Source organism: Sciurus carolinensis, chromosome 1 (assembly GCF_902686445.1).
Source record: "Sciurus carolinensis chromosome 1, mSciCar1.2, whole genome shotgun sequence".
NCBI classification, from domain to species: Eukaryota; Metazoa; Chordata; class Mammalia; order Rodentia; family Sciuridae; genus Sciurus; species Sciurus carolinensis.
Window position 1 is genome coordinate 51606971 of NC_062213.1, and position 15873 is coordinate 51622843.

Sequence of the window (15873 nt, forward strand, 5' to 3'; positions counted from 1 at the left end):
GGGTAACGTCTATTCAAGTTCTTTTCTCATTTTTTAATTGGACTATTTGTTTCATTACTGTATTTTAGTTCTGTATACATTCTAGATATTAACTTCTTATCAGATATATGATTTTCAAATTTTCCAATTTTGATGAAGTTCAATTTGTCTATTTTTTCTTTTGCTGCTTGTTTTTGGTGTCATATTCAAGAAAGTTGCTAAATTCTACTTCTAATTCATGAAGCTGTTCTCTGAAGTTTTCTTGTGTTTCATAATTTTCTCTATTAGATCTTTCAATCTCCTTTAATTTTTGCATATGGCATAATGATCTGACTTCATCTTTTGCATGTGGCTTTTTAGTTTTCTCAATGCCATTTATTTATTCTTTTCCACTGAATGTTTTGTACATTTTGAAAATATTTTGACCATATATATATATATATATTTTTTTTTTTTTTTGGGGGGGGGTCTTTATCCCATTTCAGTAGTCTATTTTGTCTTTATCTCAGTACCACTCTTGTCATGATTACTGTAGTTTTTTTTTTTTTTTCCCCTTCCTTTCCAAGATTGCTTTTGCTGTTCAGGATCCCTTGAAATTCCATAAGTTTTAGGATGTTTTTTTCAAATTCTCTAAGAAACCTTGATTGGTTCAATGAGGCTGTTTACCTTTTACTGTTCAGTTGTTAAAGTTCTTCATACATTCTAGACACACGCACCTTATCAGACATGATTCATAATTTTCTCCTACCCTGTAGGTTTTTTCACTCATAGACTGTTTTTTAGAAGCCCAAAAGCCTTCCATTTTGAAGAAATTCATCAATTTTTTCCTTTGGGCTTTTGTTGTCCAAACTAGGAAAGAGTTGCTTAATACAGTCACAATATTTACACCTATGTCTTCTTAAGTGTTTTACCTCATATTTCGGTCTTTGGTCCATTGTGAGATATGTTTGAGGTAGGTTTCAACTCCATTCTTTTGTATATGAATATCTGATATACTCAGTGGCATTTATTAAAGAGACTGTTATCCACCATTAAATTTTGTCACCCATGTCAACTTTCAATTAACCATAAATGTGAGGAATTATTTCTGGTCTTTCTATTCCAGTCCATTAATCTACATGTCTATCACTAGGTCAGCAACATATGGTTTGGTTTATTGTAGTTTTCCAGTTGTTTCAAAATCAAGAAGAAGGTGTGCTCCAACTTTTTTTATTGTATCTTAAACTTCTGCATTTTAGGTATTGTTTGTACTGAGATTCAAATTTTTGTTTTCTTTGTTATATATCATTAGGATAATTTTTAAGTGGTTGTTTTAAATTATTTTCTCCCAGATATGGTTGTTTTGCTGGGAAGCATGTCTGCAAAGTTCCTTGTGTTTACATTACAGAAGGGGATATGAACCTAGTGATTTTTTTAACTACATTTTTTGTTGTTTCCTCAGCGACTACTACTATATGCATTTTTTTAAAAAAATATTTTTGTTTATTTTTAGTTGTAGGTGGACAGAATACCTTTATTTTTTATTTTTATGTGGTGCTGAGGACCGAATCCAGGGCCTCACACAGCTAGGTGAGCTCCCCCACAGAGCCACAGTCCCAGCCTACAATATGCATTTTAAGTCATCTTTGGCATAACACTCATGTAATCTGAAAAAATAAATGATACAGTATTTTATTTTCTTGCCCTAAATTTAAGCTGTTTTTTATCATGTTACAAATTCAAGTTATAATTACCTCTTTACATGTCTTCTAATTAAAAATTAGTTTTTTATAAAATAAAAATTATTTTTTATAATACTCATTTTTTTCAGTGAATTTGATATTGTCGGGTATAATTTCTTTTTAGCCTTTTTTTAGCAATTCTCTTAAAGCAGGTTGGCTAGCAATGTTATTTTTGGGGTCTTCATTAGAATCTAGGAATGTTTTTACTTGGCATTTATTTTGAAGTTTTGGTTGATAATTCCTTTTCTTCCACCACATCAAATACAGGATTCACTGCCTTCCAGCCTGTTATTATTTTTACTAAAAAAAAATTTTTTTAGATGTTGGTAAAACTTTATTCTATTCACTTATTTATATGTGGTGCTGAGAATTGAACCTAGTGCCTCACACATTCTAGGTAAGTGCTCTACCACTGAGCCACAACCCCAGCCCCTAAACTGCATTATTTTTTATGTCAGCTGTTACACTGTTAATCCTCTTTCAGTTGAATCAGTTTGCTCTTTTCAAGATTTTTCCAACAGTTTGACTATAACATGTCTAGGGATGATTCTTTTTTATCTTGGGCTTTATTGAAAATTTTTATCTGTGAGTTAATTTTCAAACAAATTTAGGAAGTTTTCAGGTATTCTCAAATATTTCTTTTTATCTCCCTTCTGAGACTCCCATTACATGTACTGGTCTGTCTTCTGTCGTTTTAGATTTTAGTATGAAGCTTATTTATAATGAAATTTGACTGTCTCTTTAAGAAGCATTTTTTTTCTATTACATTTATTTTTTTAAAACAGTTTACTATTCATATGAGTTTTTAAAATGTGGCATTATATTTTGTCTCCTCTCAGAAATAGTAGAAGGGCATAGCACTCAGGGGCTCACTCTGCATACACAGCATTAAAAGGTGACAAGAATAAAATAACAATTAATGACTTGATATGAGTGTTTCCAAGTTGCAAAATCAAAACTCTCTTCATATACAGTGACTAAAAGGGAGAATGAGCATGCAACAGTAGTGCTCATCTTCTGGAAGAGACAATATTAATAAAACTTTAAATGTAATCTTTAATGAAAAGTCATATGCATTATAGTGGTAGTAGGTGGGATATGGAGATGGCTACATATGCTTTCTTAAGAATGCCACATCTTTTATCATACAAATTTCAAATACTTCTTGGTTATATCTTATAAGCACTTTAAAAGAATGGAGCTACATCAACTAAAAGATAACCAATAAATATAATTAGTTCTTCATTAACACAAAAATGGTAACAACAATGATTAAAATATTTTCCCTTATATAGTCAAAATACTAATCTTCATTTACAAATCTTCAGGCAATCGTGTAATTACCAAACAATGTATAGCACAGAAACAACAAAAAGTGTTGTAAATCTAGTTATTATAAGAGGTTTTCTAACACACATAATTATCAACAATTTATTATAAAAACCTACATATACAAATAGTTGATCAAAAATCTTTTAAAATATATTCAAAATGAAATGTGTAGAAAGAGACATTTCAAAGTCATAGCAGTTACTACTATTACAATATTTAATCATTTTTACAATAGGTCTACTGGTCCATTTCAATTAAATTCGTTCTCAGAACCATCACATATCTTGCTGAATTTCATTTAGAGCACAAGCAAGTTGCTTAATTTTTTCTTCCATTGCTTTTTTGTTCTTGCATGTTTCTTCCAGAAGTTCACGCATTTCTTCTTCAACTTGATGAACCTAAAATGTGTAAACTACTTTTTTAATTTCCTAAAGAAAACATACTTTAAAAATGCATTTGAAAGAAAAAAGTCAACTTATTGCTATGTATTTTGTAATTTGTGATTCATTCAGTAGGATAAGGTTAGTAAAATATAACTTGTTCAAATGCTAATAGGGAAAATATGTTTATACAGTATAAAAAATACTTTTGTATATATTGATTTAGTTCTCATAGGGTTCTTGTGAAAAAGAATTTAAACTATTTTAGAGCACAGAGAATTTCTTCAAGGTTGTGCAATTTCTATGTATCACAGGCCAGAGTTTTCTGACTTATTCCTTCTACTATCCTGTGCAGCCTATACGTACTCAGTCTTAAGTTCAACTTAAAAACCAGTTTCCTGATGGATCTTCAAACCTGAAATAACCTTCCTCCACAAGGAAACCTTTTCAATTTAGTCCCTACTGCATTTCTGAAAGTACCGTTGATGGTTCTATATTATCATTTTTTAGAGATCATTTTATAATTTATTCCTAACTTACATTTCCCTAGGTCCTCTATATCTGACACTGTTAATTTCTGCTTGAAACATTCTTCTATAACATTCTTGATACACCAATATGGCCATCCTTTTTTTTTTTTTTCTAACCCCTAATATACATTTCCCCTTAGAAAAATCATTATTTCTTCTAATTTAAACTGTCACCTCTGTGATTTCTGAGTACTACCAGCCTCCCCCCACCACCCTGCTCTCGCCCGCAACACCTGATCACATTTAAGCTCTGGTTCTATTTCTCCAACTCCTCTTTTAAATGAATTCTTTCCTTTAATGCTACTTCATACTGGCATAAGGTCCAACACTGAACTCAGTATTTTCCTTTCAGTTAAGGTTCTAATCTTATATTTTATTTGGAATTACCTGATATGCTGTTTTTAAGTACTTGGTAGATGTTAAAAAACAAACAAACAAAAAAACCTGAAGTATCTATTGACTTGAAATAACTAAATTTTGTAGTTATTTTTATTCATTGTGATTACATCCAAAGACCTCTTTCTATTTGCATGGAATACTGAGGTTATTTCACTTGAAGTCACAACTTTAATTAGATCCTAGATAGAGCATTACTTTGCCTTGTTAATTTCTTTTGCAGTTGTTCATTTTTGAATTTCGAGTCTCAGATACCTTAGTTTCTTTTCTTTTCTTTTTTTTTTTTTTGGTACTGAGGATTGAACCAGTACTTAACCACTGAGCCACATCCCCAGTCCTTTTTAAAATTGTATTTAGAAACAGGGTTTCACTAAGTTGCTTAGGGCCTTGCTAAGCTGTTGCGGCCGGCTTTGCACTCGAGATTCTCCTGCCTCAGCAGGCATGAGAGTCACCCAGACACCTTAGTTTCTTATTACCACTCAAAATAAGGGAAAATGGAGATTCAAAACCAACTCTAGTGGATTTCTGCACAGGGGACATACCAGAATCATCTGTGGAATTTTAAAAATATTTAAAAAATTTTAAAATATCTTGAGCCTCAGTCAAGATATAAAAGTGTTGAGGGAAGGCTCATGAATTTGTATTAATAAAAACCTTCAGAGGTGCTTTTCCTTTGATTTAGCCTCACCTGAAACTTATTCAACTTTGTCAACCTTATCAAGATGATAAGGCTGATAGTTTCAGACTCTAATGAACAGAGTACTTTCTGAGAATTTTTTCAAGGTTCTCTCCTTACCTAGGTACAAACAAAGGGACGGATTGGTTACAGAGATGAAAATTTTCATCCAGAGATCTTGGATCAGGTGCACACAAGGATCAAATTTACAATTTTAATTTCATTAGAATTATGTCCCACAACTAACTTGAAGTACTACCAAACCTGGCCTCATGACAGTTTTGGTAACACCCGTATCTATTATATGGTCATAAAACCATGCTGCCTTTTCCCTTTGTAATTTCCAAAGATCTAATTTATTTAGTGATAACTATTTAATACTGATTATCATAGTGAATTTTACTTACAGTACCTTTAAATTTGCAGAATCAATACATTTCTGCTTTTCATTTTCCAGTTGTAGTATTTCAGCTTGATGAGCTTCAACAATTGCGTCGACTTGTTTCTTAAAGGCATCATCCAGACAATGAAGCTTTTTCATTGCATCTCTTAAAAAAAGTGAGAAAAACCCTATGTATATATGTGTGTATGTGGAGGGTGTGTATACAAGTGTTTTTTTTTTTTCCTTTGGGGGGGGAGGGCTATCCATATGCTGTGTTATTGATACCACTTTATATTGACACAAGAACTGATCATTAAACTATATAATAACTTATTTTTAAAAGAAACTTCAATTTTACAAATTTTAGAACTCCATTTATATACAAGGTAAAATTTTATTTCCTCTTGAGTATTACACATTTTACCCTTCTCAAATCATTGTTTATGTTTAAAGAGACCCCAACATCCTGTAGGACATAATGCTTACTTTTGTAGTTCAATACTTTTGTCTCTTTCGGCTTTAAGTTTCTTTTCCTTGTTTTCAAATTTTACTTTTGCTTCTTTTACTTGTGTTTCAAGGTGACATAAAAGTTCTCCTTTATCATGCCATTTCTGATTAAGTGTACTAATATGAGAAGTAAATTAAAAAGTAAATTAGGTATATGAAATTATAAAGTCACTATTTTTTTTCTCAGTGAGAAATAGTGTACAATACCTGTAAGCTTTTCTAATTTCATCAAGTTCTAATTCCTTTGTTTTCAACTGTAGTTTCAGCTTTTCCTTTCTTTCATTGTGTCTTTCCAATTTCTCAATTATACTATCCAGCTGTGCACATTTTTCGTCAAGTTGTTCTTGAGCAGATTTTTCTATATGGGTGATTTTTTCTTGTAATATTTTGATTTGTTCATCTTTTTCTTGTAAACTCTTTAAGAAAAAAAATCTGTACTTCATTTTTATCAATCTTAAATGTTTCATATTCTGATAAGATATGGTTTAACTTATCATTTAAAAGGCTATTATAAACATGCTAATTTTTTTATAACTTCTTTTACAAGGTTATTTCCAGTTTTTTCTAAGGCAATAATAGAATTTTCCATAAAATTCAAGTTAATAAACATCAGGTAGCACTTTCAAAAGCAAAGGGGCAAATATTATAAAAGGAAATATAAGATATTTGTCTTATATTCTACAACACTTGGGAATCACTGAGACAAATTATTTTGTAGATGCTACGATCCAGAGATTTTCAAACCTGCCATTTGCCCTTTTTCAAAATAAAATGTCAAACTTACAGTTTTTAATTTTGCAATGGTTTCAGTTTGGTCTTCTATGATTTTGCACTTTATTCTTAATGCATCAATATCCCTTTCCTTTCCCTTTCTTAGAGATTCATTCTCTCTAGATAAACTTTCAATTTGAGCTTCTAATTTTCCACGATTCTGGGCTAGAGTGGATCCTTAAAAACAAACATCATCAGTTAGAAATAGTAACATGCCTTGGAGGCTTTTTATTTTATGAAAAAAATTTTTTAAGAATGTAGAATATATAGTAAATAAACAGAAAAATTGTATAAAATCACAAAGCATACAATAGTATAATATGAAGGGGAGAGGGGAAGCGAACAAAAAGCCTTCTATACACCTGGGCTATTTACAAATCTAAAATCATGAATAAAATCAAAGACAAGTAACTCAGACATGTAATATTAATTCATGTCATGGCTCCATTAAGACCAATATCTAACTATTCATAATTTTGAAGGCATCTATAAATACTGTAAAACAGCATATTATCTCTTGTCTTATAGTAACTGGAAAAAGAATGAGATGGAGGGCTTACCTAAACCTAAAGTGGTCTTCAATCATATGCTATTTTATATTTCTGCATGTCCAATAGTATAACTGTTACAAACATCTGAATATAAACAATTGCATACTATACAAATAATTTAAAATCATCAAATAATTTAAAATCATCATATAATAATTATTTTAACAATTTATTGTAAAGGTACACATGGTTCAAAATCATATTGGGAAGAAAATAATAAAAAATATCAGAGCTAAAAGCATTTTGAAGTTTTTACCATAAATAAATAATACTTGAGGAGAGACATTTTATTCTGATTTAAAAATTACAAAATGTGGATGGGATTGTGGCTCACTTAGTGATAGAGCACTTGCCTAGCATGTGGGAGGCACTGGATTCAATCCCCAGCACTACATTAAAATAGAGGTATTGTGTCCACCTACAACTAGAAAAAACTTTTTTTTTAAATTACAAAAAATGTACATATGCATAAAAACAAGGTATTCCATAAATAGGTACAATTTTTATGTTTTTTACAGGAGTAAAATTAAATGGAAAAATTAAAAATATCAGTTATAATTTAATTGGTATAATAAACTATTTTCCATTTTCTAAGAGGTGTCATTCCTCTTTGAGTGGCAAATGCCTACATATTCTTCAAGATAAAATGTCATCTTTTTCCCTGGTATCTCAAGGCAGTTACACCCTTTTCTTTTCAACACCCAGATTTATTGGCTATTGTGCCTATGAAAATTTGAGAATTTTACCCTGCTGTGCCAGCTCATGTCCCCATACTTTTCTTTCTGTCCTTAATCCATAAATCAGTGATTCCTTGGCTGCTAGCTCAGATATAAGCTGGACTTTATCGTGCTTGAGAAGTTCTATTTGAATACTCTTCTGCTTGTCATCTTCAATCAAAATTTCAAGAGTGTTGATTTGATTCTGTTTAACCCCCAAATTAAAAAAAAGTGATTAAGTGCTTATTTCAATTTTTTTTTTTGCGTTTTACAAAGAGAAAAAAACATTATTTAAGCAAGTACAAACAAAAATGTTGCCAAGTTATATATCAGAAGTTTGTTTTTATTAACTAAAGAAAAAGATCAACCATGAAATAAAAAGCTTTTGACACTCTGAATTTAATTCTAAAATTATACAGGAGAAACTATATTTGTAATTTTCAAAATTTCTCATGAAGCATTTATATCAACATTCTTTTTTTTTTTTTTGTGGTGCTGGGGATTGAACCTAGGATCTTGTAATTGCAATGCAAGCACTCTACCAACTGAGCTATATATCCCTATATATCCCCAGCCCTCAACATTCTAAAAGTTACTTCCCCAAAACTGAGTGGTCCTTGGGGCAAATAGTACTTATGTTTAATCGAGGCAACAGCAATAAAAACATTAGTTTAAAAACTACTATGATTAAGTGTATCCAAAAAGCACCATCACCACCACATTTGTATCAGAAATTCAACTGGTGTTTCCCAAATTCAACCAATCCCTCCGCTTCCAAACTTCAACCATTTGAACACTACCAATCCAATTTTTGTTGTATCACCTGTACAACTGAGGACCAATTTAACATGCTTCTTAAAATTAATTCACTTATTTACATATATATTTTAAGCTAAGCAATATAATACATGAAATCAAAACTCTAATCCCCTTAGTTGCACTTTTTTTCATACACGTCACAATATATAATTGCTATCATTTAAAATTTCGTTTTGTGGCTAGGTGTGATGGTGCATGCCTATAATCCCAGTGACTTAGGAGGCTGAGACAGGAGGATTGCAAGTTGAAAGTCAGTCTCAGCAACTTAGTGAGACCCTGTCTCAAAATAAAAAATAAAAAGGGGCGGTTTCAAGATGGCGGACTAGAGGGCGGCTGCATTTCATGTTGCTCCAGGACTCAAGATTCGAAAGAGGAGATAGTGAGTGACTTGGGACCAACTCAAAGCCGCCAGGTGAGTTTCTCCCACTGGGGAGGCGTCCCGGATGGGGCGGTAGCCCCGGAACGCAGGGAACTTTGTGAAGTAGAGTTGCTCGGCAAGATACCCTTCTCCCTGCTGGAGCAGTGAACACGGAAAGTGGGGAACTTTGCAGAGGAGGCCGCGCAGCACAGTGCTTGGTTTCGGAGCACTCTGCTGGGGCTTCGGCAGCTGCCAGAGAAAGAGCTGGGCGGCGAGCTATTTGGACTCAGCAACCGCCTGAACAATGGGGGGCAGCTGTCCTGAGGAGGTGGAGGTGCGCAGTGAGTTGCTTGATCTCCAAGCGCCCACACAGAACACCGGGTGGCTGCCTGGAGGAAGAGGTGAGCGGCGGGTCACTGGGGCTTGGAGCATATCTACAAGGCTCCAAGTGGCTGCTCAGAGGAGGGGTCGCATAGCCAGGCGATTAGGTGCAAAGCACGGTCTGGTCCAGGGGCCTATGCGCCTTTTGTTGAAAGAGCTACACAGGGACAAGCTGAGGGGCGGAGCGAAGGTTCCAGGACTGCGAGCAGCATCTCTGAGGAGGGGCTACCTAAGGAGACTCGTCTGCGAAGGGCAGGGCTCCCAGGCCCAGGAGGTAGGTCCAGGCCCCTGGGAACGTTGCCTGGGAAGGCTGCCCTGCCCAGGCGGTAGTTGTGGACTGAGGGGAACCTCTAGGAGGGGAACTGACCAGCGAGACTCCCCATTGGGTGAGTCTTCCCTGCCGCGTGAGGTTTTCCCACAAGGACGGTAAAACTAGAGACACAGGCCCAAACAGGCCTTGCCTCAGCCCGCAGCCTAGTTCCCCTTTGGATGACCATTGGTCAACAAGTAGAGGCACCTCTGCCCACTAGCAGGGAATATACCCCACCTGAAGACCACCACCCCTAGAGAGGCAGCTTCCTTGGGGATCACCGCAGTATCAACTTCCTCTAAGACTTCAGGCTACTGAAGGATAAGAGGGGATACACTAGCAATCTTCAGGGACATTATAAGTCAACAGAGGAAATCTGCAACATCTAAGCAGTCCACTGATACCTGAACAACATGAGAAAACAAAGGAAGAAAATGCCTCAAACAAATCTGGATGTTACATCAATAAAATCCAATGACAGCAGGGCAGAAGAAATGTTAGAAAGGGAGTTCAGAATGTACATAATTAACATGATAAGGGAAGCAAACGATGAAATGAAAGAGCAAATGCAGGCATTGAATGAACGCACCAATCGACAGTTAAAAGAGCAAATAGAGGAAGCAAAAGACCATTTCAATAAAGAGTTAGAGATATTGAAAAAAAAAAAAACAAAAGAAATCCTTGAAATGAAGGAAACAATAAACCAAATTAAGAACTCCATAGAAAGCACAACCAATAGGATAGAACACCTGGAAGACAGAACCTCAGATATTGAAGATAAAATATTTAACCTCGAAAACAAAGTCAAACAAACAGAGAAGATGGTAAGAAATCATGAACAGAATCTCCAAGAACTATGGGATATCATGAAAAGGCCAAATTTGAGAATTATTGGGATTGAGGAAGGCTTAGAGAAACAAACCAAAGGAATGAACAACCTATTCAATGAGATAATTTCAGAAAATTTCCCAAATCTGAAGAATGAAATGGAAAATCAAGTCCAAGAGGCTTATAGGACTCCAAATACACAAAATTACAACAGACCCACACCAAGGCACATTATAATGAAAATACCTAACATAGAAAATAAAGACAGAATCTTAAAGGCTGTGAGAGAAAAGAACCAAATTACATTCAGGGGGAAGCCAATACGGATATCAGCAGATTTTTCAACCCAGACCTTAAAAGCTAGAAGGGCCTGGAATAACATTTTTCAAGCCCTAAAGAAAATGGATGCCAACCAAGAATCTTATACCCAGCAAAACTTACCTTCAGATTTGACGACGAAATAAAATCCTTCCATGATAAACAAAAGCTAAAAGAATATACAAAAAGAAAGCCAGCATTACAGAACATTCTCAGCAAAATATTCCATAGAGAAGAGATGAAAAACAAAGAAGCAAATCAGCAAAGGGAGGAGCTATCCTAAAGGAACTCTCAAATAAAGAGGAATCAAGTCGTGTCAAAAATAAACAAATAAATGAATAAAATGAGTGAAATGACCGGGAATATAAACCATATCTCAATAATAACCCTGAATATTAATGGCCTGAATTCATCAATCAAAAGACATAGACTGGCAGATTGGATAAAAAAGAAAGATCCAACAATATGTTGCCTGCAAGAGACTCATCTCTTAGAAAGAGATACCCATAGACTAAAGGTGAAAGGATGGGAAAAAACTTACCATGCACATGGACCCAGCAAAAAAGCTGGGGTATCCATCCTCATTTCAGATAAAGTGGACTTCAAGCCAAAGTTAGTCAGAAGGGATAGAGAAGGACATCTCATACTGCTTAAGGGAACCATAAATCAGCAAGCATAACAATCATAAACATCTATGCCCCAAACAGTGGCTCACCCATGTACGTCAAACAAATTTTTCTCAATCTCAGAAACCAAATAGACCATAATACAATAATACTAGGTGATTTTAACAGGCCTCTCTCACCACTGGACAGATCTTCCAAACAAAAATTGAACAAACAAACCATAGAACTCAATAACACAATCAATAATTTAGACTTAACAGACATTTATAGAATATACCATCCAACCAAGAGTGAATACACTTTCTTCTCAGCAGCACAAGGATCCTTCTCTAAAATAGACCATATATTATGCCACAAAGCTAAGGTTAGCAAATACAAGACGATAGAGACACTTCCTTGTATTTTATCAGATCATAATGGATTGAAATTAGAAATAAATGAAAGAGTAAAAAACAGAAATTACTCCAACACCTGGAGATTAAACAATATGCTATTATATGATGAATGGATAACAGAAGATATTAGGAAGGAAATTAAAAAATTCTTAGAGGTAAACGAGAACAAAGAAACATCGTATCAAAATCTCTGGGACACTATGAAAGCAGTACTTAGAGGAAAATTTATTTCATGGAGCGCATTCAATAAAAGAAGTAAAACTCAACAAATAAACGACCTAACACTACAGCTCAAAGCCCTAGAAGAACAGACCAACACCAAAAGTAGAAGAAGACAGGAAATAGTTAAACTCAGAGCTGAAATCAACGAAATTGAAACAAAAGAAACAATACAAAAAATTGACAAAATAAATAGTTGGTTCTTCGAAAAAATAAACAAAATTGATAAACCTTTAGCCACACTAACAAAGAGAAGACAAGAGAAAACCCAAATCACCAAAATTCAGAATGAACAAGGAAATATCACAACAGACACGACTGAAATACAAAACATAATTAGAAGCTATTTTGAAAATCTATACTCCAACAAAATAGAAAATTTCGAAGATATCAACAAGTTTCTAGAGACATATGAATTGCCTAAACTGAACGAGGAGTACATACTCAATTTAAATACACCAATTTCAAGTAATGAAATAGAAGAAGTCATCAAAAGCCTACCAACAAAGAAAAGTCCAGGACCTGACGGTTTCTCAGCCGAGTTCTACAAAACCTTTGAAGAAGAGCTCATCCCAATACGTCTCAACGTATTCCATGAAATAGAAGAGGAGGGAACTCTCCCAAACTCATTCTATGAAGCCAATATCACCCTGATACCTAAACCAGACAGAGACACATCGAGGAAAGAAAATTTCAGACCAATATCCTTAATGAACATCGACGCAAAAATTCTCACCAAAATTTTAGCAAATTGCATACAAAAACATATTAAACAGATAGTGCACCATGATCAAGTGGGTTTCATCCCAGGGATGCAAGGTTGGTTCAACATCAGGAAATCAATAAATGTCATTCACCATATCAACAGACTTAAAGTCAAGAATCACATGATTATTTCAATAGATGCAGAAAAAGCATTTGATAAAATACAGCACCCCTTCATGCTCAAAACACTAGAAAAAATAGGGATAGTGGGAACGTTCTTTAACATTGTAAAGGCCATTTATGCTAAGCCCATGGCTAATATCATTCTTAATGGTGAAAAACTGAAAGCATTCCCCCTAAAATCTGGAACAAGGCAGGGATGCCCTCTCTCACCACTCCTATTCAATATCGTCCTTGAAACACTAGCCAGAGCAATTAGACAGACCAAAGAAATTAAAGGGATACGAATAGGAAAAGAAGAACTCAAACTATCCCTATTTGCTGATATGATTATATACTTAGAGGAACCAGGAAATTCCACCAGAAAACTCTTAGAACTCATAAGTGAATTTAGTAAAGTAGCGGGATATAAGATCAATGCTCATAAATCTAATGCATTTTTATACATAAGTGATGAATCTTCAGAAAGAGAAGTTAGGAAAACTACCCCATTCACAACAGCCTTGAAAAAAATAAAATACTTGGGAATCAATCTCACAAAAGAGGTGAAAGACCTCTACAATGAGAACTAGAGAACACTAAAGAAAGAAATCAAAGAATACCTTAGAAGATGGAAAGATCTCCCATGTTCCTGGATAGGCTGAATTAATATTGTCAAAATGGCCATACTACCAAAAGTGCTATACAGATTCAATGCAATTCCAATTAAAATCCCAACGATGTACCTTACAGAAATAGAACAAGCAATCATGAAATTCATCTGGAAGAATAAGAAACCCAGAATTGCTAAAGCAATCCTTCGCAGGAAAAATGAAGCAGGGGGTATTGCAATACCAGAACTTCAACTGTACTACAAAGTAATAGTAACAAAAACGGCACGGTATTGGTACCAAAATAGACAGGTAGATCCATGGTACAGAATAGAGGACATGGACACAAACCCAAATAAATATAATTTTCTCATACTAGACAAAGGGGCCAAAAGTATGCAATGGAGAAAAGATAGCCTCTTCAACAAATGGTGCTGGGAAAATTGGAAATCCATATGCAACAGAATGAAACTAAACCCATATCTCTCACCATGCACGAAACTAAACTCAAAATGGATTAAGGATCTCGGAATCAGACCAGAGACCCTGCATCTTATAGTAGAAAAAGTAGGTCCAGATCTTCAACATGTTGGCTTAGGACCAGACTTCCTCAACAGGACTCCCATAGCACAAGAAATAAAAGCAAGAATCAATAACCGGGATAGATTCAAACTAAAAAGTTTTCTCTCAGCAAAGGAAACTATCAGCAATGCGAAGAAAGAGCCTACAGAGTGGGAGAAAATCTTTGCCAATCATACTTCAGATAGAGCACTAATCTCCAAGAATCTATAAAGAACTCAAAAAACTTAACACCAAGACTACAAATAACCCAATCGACAAATGGTCTAAGGAAATGAACAAACACTTCACAGAAGAAGACCTACAAACAATCAACAAACATATGGAAAAATGTTCAACATCTCTAGTAATAAGAGAAATGCAAATCAAAACCACCCTAAGATTCCATCTCACCCCAATCAGAATGGCGATTATCAAGAACACAAGCAGCAATAGGTGTTGGCGAGGATGTGGGGGAAAAAGGTACACTCATACATTGCTGGTGGGATTGCAAATTAGTGCAGCCACTCTGGAAGGCAGTATGGAGATTCCTTAGAAAACTTGCAATGGAACCACCATTTGACCCAGCTATCCCACTCCTTGGCCTATACCCAAAGGACTTACAATCAGCATACTACAGAGATACAGCCACATCAATGTTCATTGCTGCTCAACTCACAATAGCCAGATTGTGGAACCAACCTAGATGCCTTTCAATTGATGAATGGATAAAGAAACTGTGGCATATATATACAATGGAATATTACTCAGCCATAAAGAATGATAAAATTACGGCATTTTCAGACAAATGGACGAAATTGGAGAATATCATGCTAAGTGAGATAAGCCAATCTCAAAAAACCAAAGGAAGAATGATCTCGCTGATAAGGGGATGATGATACATAATGGGGCGTGGGAGGGGTTAGTTTTAGGGTTAGAGTGAGGGTTAGGGAGGGGGGCAAGAATGGGGGAAGGAAGGACTGTATAGAGGGAAAAGAGGGATGGGAGGGGTGGGGGAAGGGGAAAAATAACAGAATGAATCAACCAACATCACCCTATGTAAATTTATGATTACACAAATGGTATGCCTTTACTCTATGTGAAACAACATGTATCCCATTTGTTTACAATAAAAAATAAATAAATAAATAAATAAATAAATAAATAAATAAAAAGTAATAAAAAAGGGCTGGGGATGTGGCTCAGTGGTTAAGCATCCTTGGGTTCAATCCCAGTACCAAAAAAAAGTTCATTTTGTGTATTTTGTAAAATCATAACACAGTTGAAAAAAATGATATAAAAAATTGAAGCAAATTATAATGTTATGATGTCTTACCTGTAAATTTGCTGCTGTTTCTTGTTTTAATTTGGAAACTTCTGCAAGTTTTGATTTTTGTTCCTTTACCATATAGGTCAGATCTTTAATTAAAGAGGAAGACTCATTTTCTTTCCGTTGAGCCCAAATAAGAGCATGTTTGCTCTTGGCTAACTCAGTTGCAACATTTTCAAAACCATCTTTAACCTATATTTCAAAATTACATTTTATATAAATGACAGTTTTCCAAATAAGTAAAAAAATTTGCTTCTGTAAATAGCTTCCATGTTTCATTTTTAGAATCAGAGTTTAGAAAAAGAATAAAATTCA

At 34.5% G+C, this 15873-nt stretch overlaps 1 protein-coding gene across 3 annotated transcripts in view; it reads right to left on the minus strand.

Moving 5' to 3' along the window:
* Positions 1-2736: 2736 nt before the first annotated feature.
* Positions 2737-15873, minus strand: part of Lrrcc1 (leucine rich repeat and coiled-coil centrosomal protein 1) — a 37988-nt gene continuing 24851 nt past the window's right edge. For all 3 annotated transcript variants that reach the window (XM_047522112.1, XM_047522121.1, XM_047522127.1), the window contains 7 exons: positions 15565-15750; positions 7972-8146; positions 6688-6851; positions 6111-6319; positions 5883-6020; positions 5427-5562; positions 2737-3430 (listed from right to left, as the gene is read on the minus strand). In XM_047522112.1, the coding sequence (XP_047378068.1) occupies positions 3308-3430; positions 5427-5562; positions 5883-6020; positions 6111-6319; positions 6688-6851; positions 7972-8146; positions 15565-15750 (1131 nt within the window). In that variant the 3' untranslated portion in view covers positions 2737-3307. The remainder of the gene's footprint in view (positions 3431-5426; positions 5563-5882; positions 6021-6110; positions 6320-6687; positions 6852-7971; positions 8147-15564; positions 15751-15873) is intronic.